This window comes from Canis aureus, chromosome 28 (genome assembly GCF_053574225.1).
Source record: "Canis aureus isolate CA01 chromosome 28, VMU_Caureus_v.1.0, whole genome shotgun sequence".
NCBI lineage: Eukaryota > Metazoa > Chordata > Mammalia > Carnivora > Canidae > Canis > Canis aureus.
The window spans coordinates 1,052,397-1,073,649 of record NC_135638.1 but is presented as its reverse complement, the minus strand read 5'-3'; the positions used below and the strand labels follow the sequence as shown (position 1 = coordinate 1,073,649).

Genomic DNA, 21,253 nt, shown 5'->3' with positions numbered 1-21,253 from the left:
ATCAGCTTTCCACCTGTGTTAATTAGGGGACCATTTTATATCCTCGAAATCCGTGCTATGGGAAGAGAAGCATGTCTTCTGTCACTGAAGTGAACGTGCTGGTCCGTGTGGGTTCAAAGCAGTGCCCTTCCCCAATCTCCACTCCTTGCTGGACCTGGAGGGGCAGTGCAGGAGGCGGGCCCAGCATGGAGCTCATCCCCGGGGCCGCCTCCTGCGATGAGCTGTCCCGGGATGCTAACGTCGGGGGCAGGTACCACAGGCTGCAGGGGAATCCTTGAGCCAACCCTCACACCCACCTCTCAGAGCTTGCCTTTGGCCGGGGCAGGTGCTTGAGCAGTTCACAGTCATTTCTCGTCCTCAGGCTTCTTCTCACCTTCCTGCAGCTGTACATCGTAGAGATCTGGCCCGATTTCTGTAAGGCTGCTTGGGTGTCCCACGGTGAATACTTGTTTTCATGACTTTTACTGTTGTCCACGCATCTCTTTCCCAACTGCACCTGCAGATCCCACGCGTGACCCAAGTGGCAGCCGCACACCGGGAAACGTGACAAAGAGCTGATGCCACCTTGGACCCCTTCCCCCTCCCCAGCTCCTCCCCCGTAACCCCCAGTTGGTTGGTGCCAGTATTGTACTGGCCATTAGTTTACATAGCACCTGTTCCACTAGCCACTTGGGAGACCCCATACATTTTCTGAAAACGCTTTGAACGTCCTCATCATGTTTAGACGTCCGTAACAAGGAATATGCTACTGTGACTCCGCGTGCAGCATCACGTTGACTAATGCTTCCTTCTTTTTCAGCTAACTGAGTTGAATACCTTCTTCTTGAAACATATCTTTGTGTTCCAAGCCAGTCATCCATTAAGTTGGTGTAGAATTCTCTTTATTGGTGGCATCACGGCTCCCACAGTGAGGTAATTCTATACACGCCTGTCATTTGAGCACATGAACCTGCTGTGTGTTCTCCTGTTCAGCGTGAGGAAAGTCCTGTAGAGTTGCAGATTTCACATGAAAATGTTAAAGAATTAGACATCAGAAATATGAAGACAATGTTTTGCTTTCAGGCCCCAATGACATGAAGTGAGAACAGCACACTCACCATTTTCTTCAAACCTTTTTATAATGTTCTACTGCTGTTGCTTTTTACCTCCCTTTAACATCCTTTAAAAAAAATGGGGGTAGCAGCGGTGCTGACTTTTTTCTGAAATGAGATGATTGAAAATGCAGGAGTTTTAATGGTGACTCAGAAGTCATAAATGATGGTATTTTTAGAATGATACTTTGTTAGCTCCTTTAGAACCGGTTACTTTCCTTTTAAAGTGTCCTTATCTGTGCTGTTTGTTATTCCCCCTATTGGGGGTAGGGCCCAAGACTGGAGGCGTTCTTCGGGGACTGCCCCTCATGTAGACTAATCCCACTGACTATCAGACACTGTTTCATCTGTCGCATTTTTCCTGTTTAGAGCTAGTGGCATTTGGGTTTTACAGTTAACGTGAAGCTCCAGCATTGACCAGTAATGACACCAGCAATATCTGCACAGGTGATGAAAATATAAACTAAGCAGTTACAAGGGTTAGTGTTTCAGAAGCTGTAGGATGACTTAATTCACTATTTTTAATGTGCATGCAAACCACACAAGCAGAGCCCTTGCCAAGAAGAGTGGGTATTCTTGGTCCAACAAACCTCCTCCCTCCAGCCAGCACCTCTTCTGGTTTTCATTAATTATTACAAGAAGTAAATAAGCATCTATCTATCTCCCGATATACCTGTATATATGTATTCCCCACCCCTCCCCTCCCCAGATCCTGGATTGAACAAACCAAGTAAGATACAACTGAGTCCTGGGGAGTTAAGGCCCAAAATTCTCTCTCTGGTTTTCATTATGAACCAAACAGGAAACCAACAGTTGGTAGGCAGGTGGCGTCCTAACCCGTCACAGACCAGTGGTCTGCTGAAGTAGTTTTCTTGTAAATATGCCATTTTCCTTAGTGGATTGGAACCTTCTTCTCTTATTTCAAATTTAATTTAATTTGAGGCTCACAGTTATCTTCAAGAAAGATTAGCACAGCTTCTTCATAAAATTAGAAATGATCAACAAAATCAGTCAGCGGGGAAAGAACTCTCATAAAACAGAATCGCAAATCACATCTGATTGTGAAATTCCAGTTTCATTAAATAAACATTTCAAAGCAAAAACTGGAGACTGTCCCGTTTTGAGTTTTGAGAGCTTAACATTTTTGCCAAATCCTATGTATGGATTTTTACGTGATTCTTTCTTGTTTAAAACTCAGCCATTTTTTTCTATGCTTTTATACCAACCTGAGGCATTTCCTATGTAAGAAGATGCTTTCACAGGCTGCTTGGAAGGATGGAAGAGCTCTAGTGGGTTTTAGCACAGCCACTCCAGCTAGCAAGTGCCAGGCCCTAAAAGGAGAGAAAGCTTACAGGCTTCGGGTTGAACCATACAGACCACATCTCCATTTTCTTCCTTTTTGATTCGCCTCTCTTGCTTGGAGAGGATGTTTGAACATTCTTCTAATCTGATAATATGAAGTGCAGTTTAAGGGGAGGGAATGGTTGGACAGTAGAGTAGCTAAGCTGGTAAAAGCATATTAGGTCATAAAAATATAAAGTGAGAGATGGACCTGAAATCTTCATGACTAGAATTCTCCACTCGGGCCTTTGCAGGTGAGGTGGTAGTTTGTGGATGACCTTCAGGTATCCACGAATCCCCTGAGGCTCAATGCAAAGTTTATAGCGTGTGTGTTCGTGTGCATTTATCATAGGTGTCATTAAATCCTCAAAGGAGTCTGTGACCCCAAAAAGATGATGACTCCTGCTTCAGGTGCTACTTCTGAAGGGATATATTGAGTTTGGGGGGGTAGTTAAGAGGGTCTAAGCTTGCGCTGTCCTAAACAGCGGCCACTCACCCCTGGTGGTGGTCGAGCACTGGAGATGTGACTGGTTTGCGTTAAAATGTGCTACACGTGTAAAATACACACCTATGTAGACTTCTTTTACTTCTTTAACATGGCCACTGGAAGATTTTACATTGCACCTGTGGCTTGTGTTATATACCTATGAGGACGATGCTGCTCTAAGCCTTTCAACCCCATACCATCGCCTGTTTTTTTCCTATCTTGTCAGTAACATTCAAAGTCATTGGTATTCAGTGAACAGTGGACGGTAGCCAGGGCCCCATTCCAGTTCCCGAGAGCCAGGAATGTGTGTCCGTCCTGCCTGGTTACAATCAGCAACCTTTGTCCTGGAGAGTGCCAGAGGGGACCGTTGATGACAGTGTACGTGACCTCCAGAGTCACTTCCATGCACAGAGGCTTGAAGCACCCACTCTGTCCCCAAACCAAAACCGCCTTTGCAAATAATCGGTGCTTTAAACCATGCTCTCCTCCTTCCAAACCCAGCCCGAACTCTTAACCTTTGCAGGAATGTTTCTGCAGAGGCCCCGGCTTCCTACCCCCTTGACTAGCAGTAGACCAGGCAGCCAGAGTATGTAGATCCAGGCCGAACATCTTTTGTATTTACTCTGTCAAAGTGATTTAATGCTATACTGACCCCTTGGTCTTCCAGAAGCTCTCAGTGAATTCCGCCTTTGTTCTTTCAGGCAGTACTATGCTTACCTCACTGACACACAGTGCAAACGCGTAGGAACACAGTGCTGGGTGTTCGGGTGAGTAATCTGTTTCTGTGGACACTTCAGAACCACTTAAGCCTTTAAATCTCCTTGGTTATTTCTTGACCCTAAAGTAAGGGTCAGCCTTTTGGTACAATTTGCCTGTGAAGGCTCACTGCTGTTTTCTCATATGTCTTTTCATTTTTAACACTTTCTGATTGAAGTTTAGAATATTGTAGTTGATTGGCAAATTGTAGAAAGAGGATATTATATAAACTGCTTTAAAAAAAAAAAAAAAAGGAAATCGAAAGATCTTTCCTGCACAGAACTTGGGAGACCTTATTTTATGAAATCAAGACAATGGATTATTCAAATTCCCTCTAAATTCAATGATAAGTTTGTGACATCATTTTATGATAGGTTTACCAATGCTTGCTTGTTACTTTCACATCCAAAAGGGCCCTCAAAACAGTTGCTTGCTACCTACCAAGGTAGAACTTTATTGTTCCAAAGAGAACTAACACAAATGGTCACAATTCATGGTCTTGTTATATATATATCAATGCAATCTTAATATATTATTATTTAAATGCTTTGAAAGACCGTAAGAGACTCTTAACTCTAGGAAGCAAATGTAGGGTCGCTGGAAGGGAGCTGGGGGGCAGGATGGAGTACGTGGGTGATGGGCTTTAAGGAGGGCACATGTTTTAATGAACACTGGGTGTTCTGTGCAACTGATGAATACTAAACTCTCTGCCTGAAACTACTACTACACTATATCGTAATTAACTTGAATTTAAAGAAAATCTTGTAAGAAAAAAAATAATGAAAAATAAATATCTGAGAGAAACCATAGGCTATATAGTTTAACCCCACAGGGTTCAATGTGAGACCATCTTCAGTGTCTCAGGTAAGTGATTCTTTGGCTTAAAGATCACCAACAGTTTACCATTCTATTTAACAGGCAAGGGTCCAGAGATGTCCCACACATCTGTGTGTGACCTTCAGTCCCTGAGGTAGTTAGATTCAAGACCTAATCTAGGTTCTAGGTGGAGTGTGATGGCATAAAGAAAATTTGATGAAACCCATAGGTGGGAAGAAGTTACTACTATCAACAGATTTTTAAACAGTTAAAACAGTTTATTTTTCCCGGTTAAAAAGGTAATACAGGGCAGTCCTGGTGGCCCAGAGGTTTAGTGCCGCCTTCGCCCTGAGGTGTGATCCTGGGGTCCTGGGATCAAGTCCCAAGTCAGGCTCCCTGTGTGGAGCCTGCTCCTCCCTCTGCCTGTGTCTCTGCCTCTCTCTCTCTCTCTTTCTCATTCTCTCTCTCTCTCTCTGTGTCTGTCATGAATAAAATCTTTAAAAAAAAAAGTAATACATATGTGTAGATTTAAAAAGTGGCAAAAGAAGAAACTAAAGAACATCCAGAGAAGTCACCTGGTCAGAGATGATCGCTGTTAACATTTCTGTTATTCCTTCTAAACATTTTTCTGTGTGTATATGTGTGTGTACGTGTGTGTGGGTATATGTGTGTGTACACGTGTCCAGCTCTTAGAGTCTGAGGGGGTTACCCAGGTTACCTTAGGCAGCCTTTTCACCTCCTAGAACACAGGGGGTCATTGTTCTTATTTCTCAAACATTCTGTGATGTAAGCTGACTGGCATACCCAGAGTAGCTTAATGGGTGATCACATGGATTAGCTTTCCATTGTTGAGTGATCTAACGGGAGACAGAACTACAGATTGAGCAGAGGCCGGGTGAGAGAGAGCACAGTTGTTGAGTCATGAAAAGGAGGTAGGAGGACTCTATTTCCTGTCCTGCCCAAGGAGCGTGAAAGCCATGGGTTTTGCATCTCCATGTCCACAGAGCGGTTGAGTCCTCCTCCCTGGTGAATGGGAGTCCACGTAGTCTGCTCTCCATGTGCAGAAGTCCTTGCTAGAGTCTTACTCCACTGCAGGTGGACATACTCTCCACATAACCACCTCCGTTGACCCGTTGGGGGAAAGGAAGGCCAATCAGAGACAGAGGTATTGTCACCAAGAAATGGTTTCTCCTCAAACAGCAAAAGTACAATCCAAAGTGCTAGGAGAAATGGAAAGATAAAGAGGGATGGAATGGAAAAAAACACAGGGCTGCGGAACATCCCCACCACGTCCAGAGTGATCAAGGAAGGCAAAGTGCAGGGAGAGATCCTGGGCCTAGTGCGCTTCGCTAGGATGGAGAGCCCCAGGGGTGGTTAGTGCGCTTCTCTAGGACAGAGAGCCCGGCGGTTAGTGTGCTTCTCTTGGACGGAGAGCCCCAGGGTGGTTAGTGCGCCTCTCTTGGACGGAGAGCCCCAGGGCGGTTAGTGCGCCTCTCTAGGATGGAGAGCCCTAGGGGTGGTTAGTGCGCTTCTCTAGGACGGAGAGCCCCAGGGCAGTTAGTGAGCTTCTCTAGGACGGAGAGCCCCAGGGCAGTTAGTGAGCTTCTCTAGGATGGAGAGCCCTAGGGGTGGTTAGTGTGCTTCTCTAGGACGGAGAGCCCCAGGGCGGTTAGTGCGCTTCTCTAGGACAGAGAGCCCGGAGGTTAGTGTGCTTCTCTTGGACAGAGAGCCCCAGGGTGGTTAGTGCGCTTCTCTTGGATGGAGAGCCCCAGGGCGGTTAGTGCGCTTCTCTAGGATGGAGAGCCCTAGGGCAGTTAGTGAGCTTCTCTAGGATGGAGAGCCCTAGGGCAGTTAGTGAGCTTCTCTAGGATGGAGAGCCCTAGGGGTGGTTAGTGTGCTTCTCTAGGACGGAGAGCCCCAGGGCAGTTAGTGCGCTTCTCTAGGATGGAGAGCCCTAGGGCAGTTAGTGAGCTTCTCTAGGATGGAGAGCCCTAGGGGTGGTTAGTGTGCTTCTCTAGGACGGAGAGCCCCAGGGCGGTTAGTGCGCTTCTCTAGGATGGAGAGCCCTAGGGCAGTTAGTGAGCTTCTCTAGGATGGAGAGCCCTAGGGCAGTTAGTGAGCTTCTCTAGGATGGAGAGCCCTAGGGGCGGTTAGTGCACTTCTCTAGGACGGAGAGCCCCAGGGCAGTTAGTGAGCTTCTCTTGGACGGAGAGCCCCAGGGCGGTTAGTGCGCTTCTCTAGGACGGAGAGCCCCAGGGCAGTTAGTGAGCTTCTCTAGGATGGAGAGCCCTAGGGCAGTTAGTGAGCTTCTCTAGGATGGAGAGCCCTAGGGGTGGTTAGTGTGCTTCTCTAGGACGGAGAGCCCCAGGGCGGTTAGTGCGCTTCTCTAGGATGGAGAGCCCTAGGGCAGTTAGTGAGCTTCTCTAGGATGGAGAGCCCTAGGGGTGGTTAGTGTGCTTCTCTAGGACGGAGAGCCCCAGGGCGGTTAGTGCGCTTCTCTAGGATGGAGAGCCCTAGGGCAGTTAGTGAGCTTCTCTAGGATGGAGAGCCCTAGGGGTGGTTAGTGTGCTTCTCTAGGACGGAGAGCCCCAGGGCGGTTAGTGCGCTTCTCTAGGATGGAGAGCCCTAGGGCAGTTAGTGAGCTTCTCTAGGATGGAGAGCCCTAGGGGTGGTTAGTGTGCTTCTCTAGGACGGAGAGCCCCAGGGCGGTTAGTGCGCTTCTCTAGGATGGAGAGCCCTAGGGCAGTTAGTGAGCTTCTCTAGGATGGAGAGCCCTAGGGGTGGTTAGTGTGCTTCTCTAGGACGGAGAGCCCCAGGGCGGTTAGTGCGCTTCTCTAGGATGGAGAGCCCTAGGGCAGTTAGTGAGCTTCTCTAGGATGGAGAGCCCTAGGGCAGTTAGTGAGCTTCTCTAGGATGGAGAGCCCTAGGGGCGGTTAGTGCGCTTCTCTAGGACGGAGAGCCCCAGGGCAGTTAGTGAGCTTCTCTTGGACGGAGAGCCCCAGGGCGGTTAGTGCGCTTCTCTAGGACGGAGAGCCCCAGGGCAGTTAGTGAGCTTCTCTAGGATGGAGAGCCCTAGGGGCGGTTAGTGCGCTTCTCTAGGACAGAGAGCCCGGAGGTTAGTGTGCTTCTCTTGGACGGAGAGCCCCAGGGTGGTTAGTGCGCTTCTCTAGGATGGAGAGCCCCAGGGCAGTTAGTGAGCTTCTCTAGGATGGAGAGCCCCAGGGCGGTTAGTGCGCTTCTCTAGGATGGAGAGCCCTAGGGCAGTTAGTGAGCTTCTCTAGGATGGAGAGCCCTAGGGGTGGTTAGTGTGCTTCTCTAGGACGGAGAGCCCCAGGGCAGTTAGTGCGCTTCTCTAGGACGGAGAGCCCCAGGGCGGTTAGTGCGCTTCTCTAGGATGGAGAGCCCCAGGGCAGTTAGTGAGCTTCTCTAGGATGGAGAGCCCCAGGGCGGTTAGTGCGCTTCTCTAGGATGGAGAGCCCTAGGGCAGTTAGTGAGCTTCTCTAGGACGGAGAGCCCTAGGGGTGGTTAGTGCACTTCTCTAGGACAGAGAGCCCCGGGGGTGGTTAGTGTGCTTTCCTGGGATGGAGAGCACTGGGGTGATCCTCAGAGACTCAGGCCAGCCATTCCTCAGCCTTACCTGGTTGGGACTGGGTGGGAAAGAGCTCCAAACTCTCTAACAATACATTAAGGAAATTTTGCTCTTTGGTTCAGGTTCAAGGTGTTGAGTTGTTAACAGCCTAGAACCCTCTGTACCCCTGTGGATGGCAGGGACCTTGCGTCTGCTCAGGAGTATGGGGACTGACGCCTCCTGGGTCCCTTCTCTCCTTTTGAGAGAGTGTCTGTGCAGCTACACCAACCCCTGACTGACGCCCCTCCACCTTGAGTAAGGAACACTGTGGAGCTGTCTGAAGTCCGCATTCTGGCATAGTCTTGGGATCGCACAGCCGGCTCTGTCCTCAGGTCATCCGTTCTTGCCACCAAGTTCTAAACCTTCGTAAAGGTCTGGTCTTTATAAGGTCTGATCATAAATGAAGATGCAGAACAAGAGTGGGGTTTTTTTTTTCTTTACTCCTTTATTTTTAACAAAAGAGTAAAATGAAATTTGTTTTGACTCTTTTATTAAATAATGAAATGAAAATAAATGAAAATAAAGGATTATTTCTATGGTCAGCAAGAACGGGGAACAGGGGATATTGAACGTGGAAGTGCTTAGAAGTCTGGGAGGGAATGGGACTGCTGCCTTCAGGTTATTGAAAGACTTGTGTGAAAGGCTTCAACTCAACTGTAGGACCAGAGGACGGGGTTAGGGTCCATGGGCAGAGAGAGGCCGATGCCAGCCCGAGACGAGGAAGGCTTGCCAACAGCTAACGAGACTGAGTGACAGAGTAAGTGGGCTCCAGCAGAGGTGATGACAGTTCACCCCGAGGGTAACAAGCTGACTTGGAGGCTTCCAGCGGTTAAAATGTATGAGTTGAGGTCTTGATCCGGGAGAAAGAAAAAGTGAACAATGCTTTATTATTTCTGGGAGGCTGTGGAGAGACTGATAGGCAGAACACGGGCTTCTCGGGGCGGTGTAGCGAACCATTCTGCATGATCCCGTAAGGGCAGATGCACATCCCCGTCCGTTAGTCCAGACCCACAGAGTGTACAGCTCCAAAGGAATTGTCACGTGAGCTCTGGTCCCTGGGCCCTGATGGTGTGTCCTGTAGCTTCATCAGGTGTAACAAATGGAGCGCTCTAGGGAGACAGCAACGAGCAGGGAGCTCTGCGGGACATCTCTGTACCTTGTCCACAGTTGGCCGTGAACTCGAAACTGCTCTTAAAAAAAAATCAAGTCTTAGGAAAAATAACAGCAAAATAAACTTAGTGTTAAACTCTAAATATAGGTGTTATTTCTGAAGAAGCTGCAGTGGAACAGAACAAGTGGAACATTTTGTGGGGAACCTGTTACCAGGGTATAGTGATGGAGGATGGAGTCCTGCATATTCCTGGTAATGTATATGCTTGGATGAAAATTAATATTTGATATCTCGTTCTGTCTAACTAGGGTCATCGGTTTCCTGGAGGCTATCGTGTGCATAAAATTCGGACAAGATCTCTTCTCTAAGACCCAAATTCTCTATGTTGTGCTTTGGCTTCTCTGTGTGGTGAGTCATCACTTTTTTACCCAAAAGTGTTAGCAGAACTCCCCCCACCACCCCGGCCGCTCTTAAGAAAAACAGAACAACAAAACTGCTGTGCACCAAGTTCTCTTAGAAATTTGTAGACAGGACCTTGTACTTGTAATAACCCCAAACTGGCCAGTAGTCTGTGAAGGTCGAGGTTAAACACGTGAGACCACCCAGCATCCAGACTGGGTCACCGTGGCGGGTTCTGGGCACATGCGCTCAGCAGGTGCGCCATATGTGCGCTTATTTCACTTCTGGGAATTCACGCCCCTGAAGGGATGAGGACAGTTACTGTGCCCTGTAGCGTATGGACCGCGGTGCGCACACAGTTTGTGTACGGAATGACGGACTGTGGTCTGTAGGTCAGGTGAGATGTTCTTGAAGGTAATCAGACCAGCTTCCGCCCCACAGGCCGACTTCACGGGCCCAGGCCCGATGAGATGAGCTTCCCCTCTGAAGGGAAGAGCCCTTGGGGGCCTCTAGCTCCACTGTCCTCGGACTTCCTCGCTTCCTTCAGTGAAGTAAGATCTTCCCTTGTGGTCCTCCACCTCGTTTCTTAAATTCCACCTATGAATGAGATCGTATGATAATTGTCTTTCTCTGAAAGGGGAAGGGAGGGGAAAAGAAAAGATTAAATCAGAGAGAGAGACAAACCATAAGAGGTGATGAGCTCTAGGAAACAAACAGGGTCGCTGCGGAGGAGCGGGTGGGAGGTGGGGTACCTGGGTGACGGGCATCAAGGAGAGCACGTGATGGGCTGAGCACTGGGTGTTGTACACAACTGATCAATCACTGGCCTCTACCTTGGGAACTAATAATACACTCTATGTCAATTGAATTTAAATCTTTTAAAAAATGAAGATCTTAACCTACTATTCTATGTCTTTCCTTTTTAATTCGTTTTATTATTTTGGAGAAAAGTCTTACTTTATATTTAAGCTTAAGATTCTCCACTTTTACTTACTTGGTCCAGAAAATTGACTCAGGTTTGTTTTATAATCATAGAACATTTCTTTTTTTCTTTTTTTTTTTTTTTAAGATTTATTTATTCATGAGAGACACAGAGAGAGAGAGAGAGAGAGGCAGAGACCCAGGCAGAGGGAGAAGCAGGCTTCATGCTGGGAGCCCGAGGCAGGACTCGATCCCGGGTCTCCAGGATCACGCCCTGGGCCAAAGGCGGAGCTAAGCCGCTGAGCCACTGAGGCTGCCCTATAATCATAAAACATTTCAAACTAATTTGGAAGTAGGGTAGACGACCCCTCGTGTCCCCACACATTATCCAGTGTCCACAGTGACCACCTCACGGGCATCCAGTTCCCTTATATTCTCTACCTCCCATCCCCATGCTGAATTATTTTGAAACGGATCTACCTTTAAGAGTCCTGCATGCGTCTCGAAAAGAAGAATGCTTTTTTTTTAATACAACCACCGTCCAATTATCACATCTGCAAACAAATGATTTTGTAATACTAGCAAATATCTAATTGATGTTCAGACTTCTAATATTTTTTAAAACCTAGTATTTTTTAACACTTTATTTGAATCAATATCTACCTGTTGCGATTGGTTGGCATGCCTTTTAAGTCTCTTACTGTATAGTTTTCCCTGTGTTTATAGCTCTCTGTCCTTCACGATTTATTTGTTGAAGGACCCAGCTTTTTGTCCTGTAGGTTTTCCCACAGTCTGGATTTTACTGGTTTTATAGAGTACCCTACTTTAATAGAGGTCTTTGTCCTCTATTTTTTTCTGCAAATTGGGAGGTGAATCTAGAGGCTTAATCAGATTCAGGTCTAATTCTTTTTTTTTTTTTTTTTTTAGCAAGACTAATCTTTGTATTTTTAAGGTTTTTTTTTTTTTTTATTGCCTTTCACAGCATGTATTTTTAGGGTTACTTGTTAGACATCTGAACTGTGCCAGAGCACCTTGAGCCTGTTCTGTCCTGTTTCACGGTGAACAATGAAAGGGAATAATGATCTCCTTTGTACCCGTTCTCCAGAACTAATGTTCAAGTGTATTTTTTCCATCCCAGGGGGACCAGAGGTAAGAATTGGTTAGGGGAGCGCGTCAGATGCTCCTGGAGACTTTAACCGTGTGCTTATCACGTGTCTCTGCACGTGCACCAGGTATGTGAACTGTAGCATGGCCGGCTGCAGAGGGCGGGCAGAGTGGGTGCTGCCCTCGCCTGGTGCCTGGGCCCTGGGGACGCAGAGAGGCTGAGGTGGGAGGCAGCATCCCTTCTCCACACGCCTGCAGACGCCCCAGCCTGGAGTATCAGTGGCTAGAAGGGTCTTCCCGAGGCCGCGTCCAGGAAGCCCTCTCTGGTCGCCGGTCCTGCAGCAGCTCCTCCAGCCTCTCTTGAAGTTTCAGAGACCTTTCTCTGTTGTGCTTATTTGACGCTTACACACGCTCCCCTACGTGGGTGATGTCTGGCCTGCCCTGGTGCCTTGTGTCGTCACCTCGTGGAGCATGTGAGCCACTTCTTGCCCAGCGCTGGCTTCTCCTCCACCTGCCGTGGTCCCTGTAGGTCTGTCGTCTGTTCACACAACGCCCACTGAGTGTTCATTAAAGCGGCCCCGGACGCTGGACGTGCTCAGATAGGTGACGGTGATGGCGGGGCTCGGGGTGCTTACCAGGGGCCAGGCGCTAGGCTCAGCGGTCCTCATGAATGTCTGAGGATTACTTTGAGGGGGACTTCCTCAGCCCTCTTCTGTAGATGAGATGCAGGCACAGAAGGTTCACTGCGCGGCCCAAGGCCACACAGCAGAGAGCGAGGGCCTGCGCCCAGATAGCCTGGCACGGGAGCTCCTGTGGGCCTGCGCAGGTGCCCTCTGCCCGGGATCTCCAGGCGCAGGTGAGGGTCGCCCCTGCACTGGTCACGCCCATGTGGTAGACATCATGAGGGGCGCACGCAGAGCTCGGGGGCACTAGAGGGCACCCCACGCACTGGGAGCCGCCCAAGTCTGCCTGGATGTGACCTGTGGGTAGGATTTTTAAGGGCGGCGGTGGGTGCTCTGCCCCTCGGGCCACTGTCTACATGGCTGCCAGACTGTCCTCCAGGACTCAGGTCTCTCTCTCCGTCCCTGCTCGGAACCATTCCCTGTCGTTGGGCCTGGATGGGCCCAATAATGCCCCGCTTCTCGGTGCAGAAGAGTCCGAGCAGAAGGTGAAAGGAGGATGCGGAGGTAGCATTGCCTCTCTTCTGGGGATGCACACTTGGCGGCGTCAGCTCTAGAAGGAGCGCACCAAGGGCTCCTGAAGGCTGAGGCCCAGCACACAACCTGCCTCCACCCCCAGACACGGGCCTCGGCGCCCAAAGGACAGGGAACCGTCCAGCTTCTTACGTCGGGCTCACCAGGGGTGAGGAGACAACGCCTCTCCAGGGACAGGAATGAGGGCTGCAGGGGAGCGGGGGCACCACACCAGCAAAGCTCCGCCCTGCGGGAGAAAGGATCCACAAGGAAGACGGGTCCTGCCACCAGGCCCACCCGTGACCTCTGGCTTGTGTGTGAGGACGGTCAGCGTCTGTAGCGCCCGCCGCGCCCACCCTCCGGGACTTCATTCTCTGCCTGCCCCGTGCTCGTCTCAGTCACTCAGCCAGCGCTCCCTCCACACGTCCCCTGTCGTCACCTAGGGTGCTCTCCCTGCCGCATCCGAATGCCTTCCCCTGCTCTTTCCACCGAGTGACTCAACATCAAGACCAAACTGGATTCCGGCCCTGACCCACCAGGCAGGCTAGTTAAGTCCCCAGGGGGCTGCTCGCCCCTAGCATGCATTCCTGAGTTCCGGTAACCTCAGCGCAGCGAAACAGGTGATGTGTGCACACCTGTCTCCTCCACGTTGTACCTCTTGCTCACGAGGACGTTTGTTGTCCTTTTGTCCCCCCCGAGGCGAACACAGTCCCTGATGTGTGGGACTCAGGCAGCAAATGCAGGAGAATAAAGGAGTCAGTAGAAGAGCCGGAGGCCAGGGGACCCCTGGGCGGTGGAGACAGGTGCTTCAGTGCCCAGCGTCTCAGGAGGACGGCAGCCTGCTGCCAAGGTGGGGGACAGGGAGCGGCTGCGTCGGAAGGACCCTTGTGTGTCTGCAGGTGGAGAGCTGAGGACGGCTGCCCTGGGGACCCGGTTCACAGGCAGGGCTGCATGGGGTGGAGCAGTCTGGAGGGGAGAGGTGCTCTCTCGGGCTGCCGAGGCAGCGTGGGGTCGGCCCAGCAGGACACCACCCCGGTGATGGCGGGCAGGCAGGCGACTGCAGGGTTTCTAGTTTGTGCCCCTGGGTGGCTGTTGGTGGTTTCTCTGAAGGGAAGCCCATTGAGGGAAAGGAGCCGCTCCTGATTAGGGCGTCAGGGCTTGAGGGCCCTTAGAGCTCCCAGGGGAGGACGTGCTGTACCTCTGGGAGCTCCAGTCCGCCCAGTGACGCTGGAACGCTCGGCCAGCCGTGCAGCTGGGAGGGTTGAGGGCCGCTGCATCAGCAGTGGGGAAGGGCGGAGCGTGGACCTCTCAGAGCAGCTGCGTGCTCAAGGAGGCGGGGCCGGAGACGCGGCCCCCAGAGCGCAGGCCTGGAGCGCAGCAGGACGCCCTGGGGAGGGCCGTCGTGTGGGTGCCGGAGGGCCTGGGCTGAAGGGAGGCCGCTGGCCGGGATGCTGAGGTGCCCCCCTGCCCGTGCTCATGACCTCGGGATCGACCTCAGTCAGGGAGGAGAGCATCATCCAGCAAGGCAGCATGGCCCGGCCCCTCCCCGCTGGTGCAGTCGAGGGCCCTGACCACCCCTGACCCGGTCGCCGGACGCCCCCCACCCCGAGACTGGTGCCGAGGCGCAGATGCCTGGGCTGCTCGCGGTTGGCCCTCAGCCGCTGTCTGATGGGCTGTCGCTCACCTGGAGGCCCTCCGGGCATGCGCCCCGCTGCCCACGGCCCTGTGCTGCGCTGCCTTGGTCTCCCCGCGTGTCTCCTCCCTCTCCCTCAACGCTGTCTGTACCCCTGCTAAGTCCAGGCCTTGACGTTTTAGAGGGATACGCGTCTAGATTTTCCCAGTGTGATTGCCAACCTGTGGCCTACAAGCCTTTGTCCCCTGGGATGCCTGCGACCCGGGCCCTCAGTTCCCAGGGAAGGGGTGACTTTGGCCCCACGCAGGCCTGTGTGTGGTGATGCTGTGACGAGCACCTGTCGCTGCCGCCTGCCAGCGCCTGCTGCAGGTTGCAGAGCCCACTGTGCCCCGGCCGCCCGCAGAGCGCCCCCGCTGCCCCCACCCGCCCTCCCAGGGCCCCACGCCGTGGAAGCAGCCCCTGGTGGGCGTGCATGATGGGAACCGAAGTGAGTCCTAGGACACGCGTGTGAAGGGCCAGAGGTTGTTTCCGTGTCACAATCGTAACACATCCGTTCACGGTGTGACTTCGACGGGGGGCGGGGGGGCCTGAGCTCGTCCCCAGCCCCTCATCAGCTTGCGTGCGGCTTTAGAATCAAGTGAACCGGTGGCTGCTGTATCTCGTGTTGTCTCCACGTGCCGCCCCCCCCTTCACTGACGTCGGAGACGGCCGCCGAGCACAGGCTCCTGCCCTGAGCGCACGGAGGTGATGCGGAGCACCTGCAGGGCGTATCAGTGGACGGTGGTGATGGCCGAGACGTGGGCCAGAGCGCCCTGTGCCAGCCCCTCTTCCCGCAGCCGTGGCTCCTCCCTGCAGTCAGGGCTGTTCCCGGGAGGCCCGTCTTCCTCCAGGGGTGGGTGAGTGGATGGAAGGGTGGAAGTACGTGGACCTGGAGACAAGGCACCTGTACTTCTCCACGTCCACAGCCACCCTTACAACATCGGGAGAGCTGGGTCCAGGCCCCGTTGCCACGTGCTGGCCGGGTGCCGCCGGGGCCATGCCCTCCGCATGTTCGTTCCTGTCTGTGACGTGAGGACTGGGAGGATGCTTGAGGCCACCCTTTTGGGTGTAAAGTTAGGACTCTTGGAAAGAATTACAATCGTTCAAGAAGAGTTTCCACGACGACCTCACAGCTGCGCGGGCGGTGGTTCAAGGTGACAGGGTCTCACCGGACGTGCCGGCGCTTGGGCATCAGCGAGCCCCTGGGGCAAGGAATCCTGGACACAGGACGGGCGTTGGGCTCGGCTTTGCTTTGGTGATTCGGTCACAGTCGGACGGTCAGGCCGGGCTGCGGGGCCTGGCGGGGACTCCCCCGTCCCCACTCCCGCTGCGTCCCTTAGGGCTACGGCAAGGCCACCAGAAAGCTGCATGATGCTTGGGCCCTGGCGTGCCTGAAGCATGGGATCCCTGTAGGTGCCCTTCCATGCTTAGCGTGTCACCCAGGGCGTGGGGAGGAGGACGTGGGGTTACCCTGGCCGTGCGGACCGCAGCCTTCCTGTGCTGTGCAGGGGCCCGCTGACAGCACCGTCCTCTGTAGGCTCCCGTCCACTTACAGAAGGGAAACAGGCAGCCAGAAGTGGGCCGGGGTGGGGCTGACACTGGGCATCAGGCCCCTATGACCCCAGGGACGAAGCCCCTTTCTCAGCCAAGACTCCTCTTCCCACAGAAGCTGATGTCACGTCCCCGTGACGTCCCAGAGGTGGGGGCAGCGGGGCGGCCATGAGAGCCAGACTCGGAGCATCCAACGTCCGGGGTGTCCTCCCAGGGAGCACCGGCAGGGCCATGCTGGGAACACGTCCGCCTTACACTCCGTCTAAAGTGCCCTTGCCTGCCGACTGTCGGCGTCCCACGTGGCGCCTCGGGCCTCCTGGTGATGCTCATGCAGAGCGCGGGGGCGGGGGGCGCCCGGCTCACACCCCCAGGCCCATGTCTGCCCTCTGTAACGGTGCCTGGGACACAGGGCTACACTGCGCCGAGCCCTCGTGGGCGCCGTCCTGCTGGAGCCGGGGAAGGGGATTCAGTGCCTGTCGCTGATGGAGCGTGGGGGCTTGTGTCTTCCAGGCCTTCACCACCTTCCTGTGTCTGTACGGCATGGTGTGGTACGCAGAGCACTACGGCCACCGGGAGAAGGTAGGGGCGGGGGCGGACGGGGCCGCGTCCTGCTGGCAGCTTTGGCGGGGCCCCTGGAGCGCCGTGGCCACCCCAGACTCGCCCCCCAGCTGCCCCCTCGGAGCCCCGAGCTCCACCCTCTGGAAGGGGTTCGAAACCCAATTGTGTGTCTGTTTACAAGTGAAACTGCCTGGAGAGCCCCGGGCCGGGTTCACGAGGCTGGGCCTCCCTGCCCCCTGAGTCCACCTGGGCCCCTCGTGGGACGTGCAGGGGTGGATGGGAGCGGGCTGGCCACCTGCCTTCGTGGTTGCCGCACAGCATCATGGCTAGGTGACCACGGCCCTCGTCCTGACTCACCCCACGCCCGAGGGGCTGGTGGCCCCGTCTAGAACACGAGTCCCGTCCCCGGGAGACCCCGTGGGCTTGTAGCAAGGAGGCTGGGTCCCATGTGGGGGACGCGGGCGATGCAGCCTCACCTGCTGGGCGGCCACCCAGTGCCTGGCACCTGTCCTGACCTGTGCCTCTGTCTCCCTTAGACGTACTCAGAATGCGACGATGGCACCTACGGCCCGGAAATCTCCTGGTCTCATGCGAAAGGTTCAAAAGGTATGTCCTTCTCAGCCCGTGTTGAGCCCCCTGCTGGGCCCTGCTCGTCTCGAGGCCCAGCGCGGAGATCCGGATCCGGGTTCATCCCCTGGTGTTGGCAAGCGTTCGCCCGAGGCCCCAGACTGCCCGTCGCATCCTCACTACGCGCCCCGGGGCCTGCACAGTCGTGGCCGGACCCCGCGGGGACCTGGCTTCCTGAGGAGAGGCGCCCTGTGGGTCTGCGCCTTGTGACGGGAGGATGTCGGGGGCCTGGAGCCTGTAGCATCCTGAGGGCCGTCCTGACTGCCAAGGCCCAGGAGCGACGTGCGGGGAGGAGAGCTGCTGGCCGTAGCCGGGGTCTCCACCGGCCTCTGCAGGGCCTTGGGGAGCTGTGGGCCTGGCGGCATCGGCGGGCAGGCTCGGGCCCGATGCCAGGGAGGTGCCCCTGTGCAGTCGCCCCCCGCAGGCTCTCAGAGCCACCCGGGGGCTGGACCGAGGGGACAGTGGCAGCGCAGGAGGCCGTGAGGCCACAGAGGGGTAGGCCTGCGGGCGGCTGTCCAGGCTTCCCTGGGCCGCGCGATTCACGCTTCTTCCTGCGGGGGGCGCCCCGCGAGACCTGGGCCAGGGGCGGGTGGACACCTGTTTGCAAGCCGGTGCAGGTGGGCGGGGGTCCCACGCAGGGCGGCCCTGGCTCCTGGCCCGCCGAGCCCTGCTCCCCAAGAGGCGGTGACGAGCAGGCAGTGCCGCACACGCGTCCCTGTGACAGGGAGGCGTAGCAGTTACAGAAATAGCCCTGCAGCTGGTGCCCTGCCCCCGAGACCAGAGCTCGTGCTTCTCTGGGGTTCCCGTAGCGGCGGCCCTGGGGTGGGCCCAGGCCTGAGCCCCGGTGCAGAGAACCCTGTCCGCAGACCCACTCGCGTCCCCGGCCCCCCGCGCGCTCCCCCACCCCCTGTCCTGGGAGGCCTGTCCTGTGAGCTCTCAGCCCACCACAGTGTGACCGGCGATGCCCCGGGGACTGAGCATCCTGGGGGGTGGCATCCCCCGTGGGAGGCTCCGGGGCTGCCCTGAGCAGTAAGAGGCCCACTTTTCAAAGTGTGCTCTGGGCCCCGATAGAGGGCAGGAGATCTTTAGTCCTGTGAAGTCCAGAACCTTCCAGTGTAGGGAGGTAGAGACCCTGGGGCTTGCGGGTCAAGGCGGGACCTCGGGTGATGCCTCCTTGGTTGGGAGAGGCCCCTAGACGCCCGGCGGCTTCATCATTCTGCCTCATGCTAGGATTTGATGTGTTCCCCCCACCCCCCACCCCCGCCCCAGCACGGGGAGCATAAGGCCTCCCACCCCCACCCTCCCACCCCCACCGGTGAGGGCCTAGGGCATGCAAGTTCTTCAGGACGCCCCTCCCCTCGCCCTTCCCGGGATGAGCGGCTGCCTGCCCTGCTTGCCTGTGGGGTTTGCAGCCGGCCCTGGTGCCTCCACCAGCCGCCACGAGCCACTAGATGGAGTGCAAGGATCAGCGGCGGGCGGCCTGGGCGGAGAGCGGCCATCTGAGGCCCAGCCCACAGGCCCTGCAGCCCTGTTCTCCTTCCTTCCTCCGCCAGGTTCTGAAGACAGCCCACCCAAGCACCCAGGCAACCACGAGAGCCACTCTTCCAGAAGAAGGAATCGGCATTCCAAGTCGAAAGTCACCAACGGACTTGGAAAGAAATGAAGGAGCCTGGTTCACGTGGACGTCCCGGAGAGTGCCTAGAACTGGGAGGGTGGACAGGTGGTGTGGCCCTCCCTGTGCCGAGGGCAAACAGGTGGTGCCATCCAGACGAGCACAGGGGCCTGGGGTCATCACTGGACAGCGTGAGTCTTGTTTCCCGCAGACCTGGTCACGCCCGGCAGGTCCTCGCCTGGGATCCTTTGCCAATGAGGGGTCTCGTCCAGCTTCGGCACTTGGCATGTGGTCCCTGGTAGGGGCGCAGAGCTCCGCGGGAAGGGACGGCCCTGGCGCCCAGCTGTCCGGCCCACAGCGTGCGTGGGTGTCCTGTGGTTGCAGGTCGTCGACACACCTTCCTTCCAATGTTCAAGCTGGTGACGGGTTTTTGTTGTTAGGGACCTGCCTCTCCCATCCCGCGGATTGGTTTCGGGTCAGGCTGCTGTTCTGTCTCGTGTTATCGTCGTGCTTCTTTGGTTTTAAGTGAGAGGCCACTGCTGAAGCTGCACTGGGGAGGGCGCGCCCCTCGCCTGCAGATGAGACGGGGAGAGTGTGTTCCCTCCAGCACATGCCCCCCTCCTTAGGACGCGGTGGGTGGAAACCCATGTGAGGACAAGTCAGCCCCCCACCCAGGACCCCAGGCTTCAGATCAGAACCTCTCTCGTCCGTTCCAAATGTCGTTTGTCCCGACGTGTCCACAGCGCGCAGAAGTGAACCTGCTGCAGAGGCAGCGCCCGCCATGGCTCCTCTCCCAGCCAGGTGCCTTTGACATTCTGTTTTCCTTCCTGGTGTGTGGCTGACATTGTCCTTTAGTCCCATGTCAGGTGCTGGTGAGTATTACCTTTCACGTGTGCCATGCTCTAGAACCTTTGCCCTGGTAGTTCACCACCTCAGATGGATTCCTGTTTTAAATAAAATAACTCACGTTAAAGTCCATCAAAGATGAGTCTCTGCAGAATGCTCATTTCTTTGCATCTTACTGGTACTTTCCACCACCTGTCAGCAGTCACTGTCCTGTTCAGGTGACCTCAGGGTAATCCGCATGCCTACGTGTTTTATGAGGCAAGAAGGAGGGAGGCAGGTATTTCAGGGGGCTCACGGACGCGCGCCCTATTTCCTCAGCTCCCCGAGTGATCAGTAGGAGGCGAACAAGATCGTCCTTGTGTTTTCACGTGGCTGCGTGAACCCAGTGGGATTTTCCCCTCCTACAAACGGCCAGTACTCAGCTGATTAGCAGACGGACAGAAACTGGCTGAAGGAAATCCTCTTGTTCCTTCACAGAGCAGAGTTCTCCATGTCTTTCCCCCCAAAACAACACCTTTCACCTAGGACTGTCATGTTTTTCTTTTCCTGCATAGGAATTCCGGGGTAAAGGGGTTAAATGAATCCTGCGGAGCTGGGGTCACACGCTGCACCCTTGGGCCTGCTCTGACCGCTGGGTTCAGAGCCTCGTGCAGACCTGCTCCAGCGGCCGGGCGCATTGCTGCCGCCGGAGGAGCAGAGAGGCAGTTTGTAGGCCCGGGCACAGTGAGAACCTCTGCAAGCAGGTGCACTTGTTTCGTCCCCCGCTGCATTCTGCTTCTCTGTGCACTGAGTCCTGAGTGTGTCACGGGATCACGTCCATGGTCTACCTCGACGCTCCTTCCTGGGCCTGGCCCACACCATCGAGCGTTTCCAAGCTCTTGACCGTGCCTCTGACTCCGCTTGTTCCTTGCTGCAAGGCTGGCATAGATGGAGGCCCCGTTGCACACAAGGCGGCCGACTTTCCTGGGGGGCATTCGAAAAGCACCGTGCACAGGAGACCGTTTTTCCTCCATGCCTTTGTGTGACATCCCAGCAAAGTCCCCAGACACTGTCTGTGCCTGCTCTTTGAGTCGGAACTTTCTTTTTTTCCCCTCCCAGTAAAAGCTCTCAACACAGTAGTCAGAAAACCAGCGCTTTCGGTGACTGGCTGAGCCTCGGCCGCCATTCCTCCTGGAAGCCATACTGCTGGGTTTGCCCTACTTTTCCACCCGTTTCTATGGAAATGGACCTCGCATTGATGGAAATAGACCAGAGGCCTCATTTCATACCAGAAATGATTTGATTGCCAATCATCTCACATGTGCCATTTGCAGACTGCCCCGCTAGCAGACACCACTGTTTGGGACATAACGCACGAGGAATGTTTCATGGGTCTTTCTCCGTAAGTAGCGTGGTACCGAGTGTTGGGCACTTTTCCCTTCATGTCATTCTTGGTCTTGCCATGGCCTTCCCCGGCTTGCCTCACATCTGCTTTCACCACTTGCAGAAGCCGTGGCCAAACCGCTCCCGCCGCGATGCTAGGACATTTCGTTGACCTGTG

The 21,253-nt window shown here is 54.7% G+C and overlaps 1 protein-coding gene across 6 annotated transcripts in view; it reads left to right on the top strand.

Annotated features, from left to right (window-relative positions):
- Positions 1-19,850, top strand: part of PTDSS1 (phosphatidylserine synthase 1) — a 76,014-nt gene extending 56,164 nt beyond the window's left edge. For 4 of the 6 annotated variants that reach the window (XM_077876176.1, XM_077876172.1, XM_077876174.1 and 1 more), the window contains 6 exons: positions 800-912; positions 3,621-3,686; positions 9,539-9,638; positions 16,581-16,649; positions 17,165-17,234; positions 18,809-19,850. In XM_077876176.1, coding sequence (XP_077732302.1) covers positions 800-912; positions 3,621-3,686; positions 9,539-9,638; positions 16,581-16,649; positions 17,165-17,234; positions 18,809-18,918 — 528 coding nt within the window. In that variant the 3' untranslated portion in view covers positions 18,919-19,850. Of the gene's footprint in view, positions 1-799; positions 913-3,620; positions 3,687-9,538; positions 9,639-10,070; positions 10,181-16,580; positions 16,650-17,164; positions 17,235-18,808 lie in introns of those variants that run through there. The other 2 variants (XR_013366882.1, XM_077876173.1) reach the window with 2 other exon arrangements.
- Positions 19,851-21,253: the final 1,403 nt, after the last annotated feature.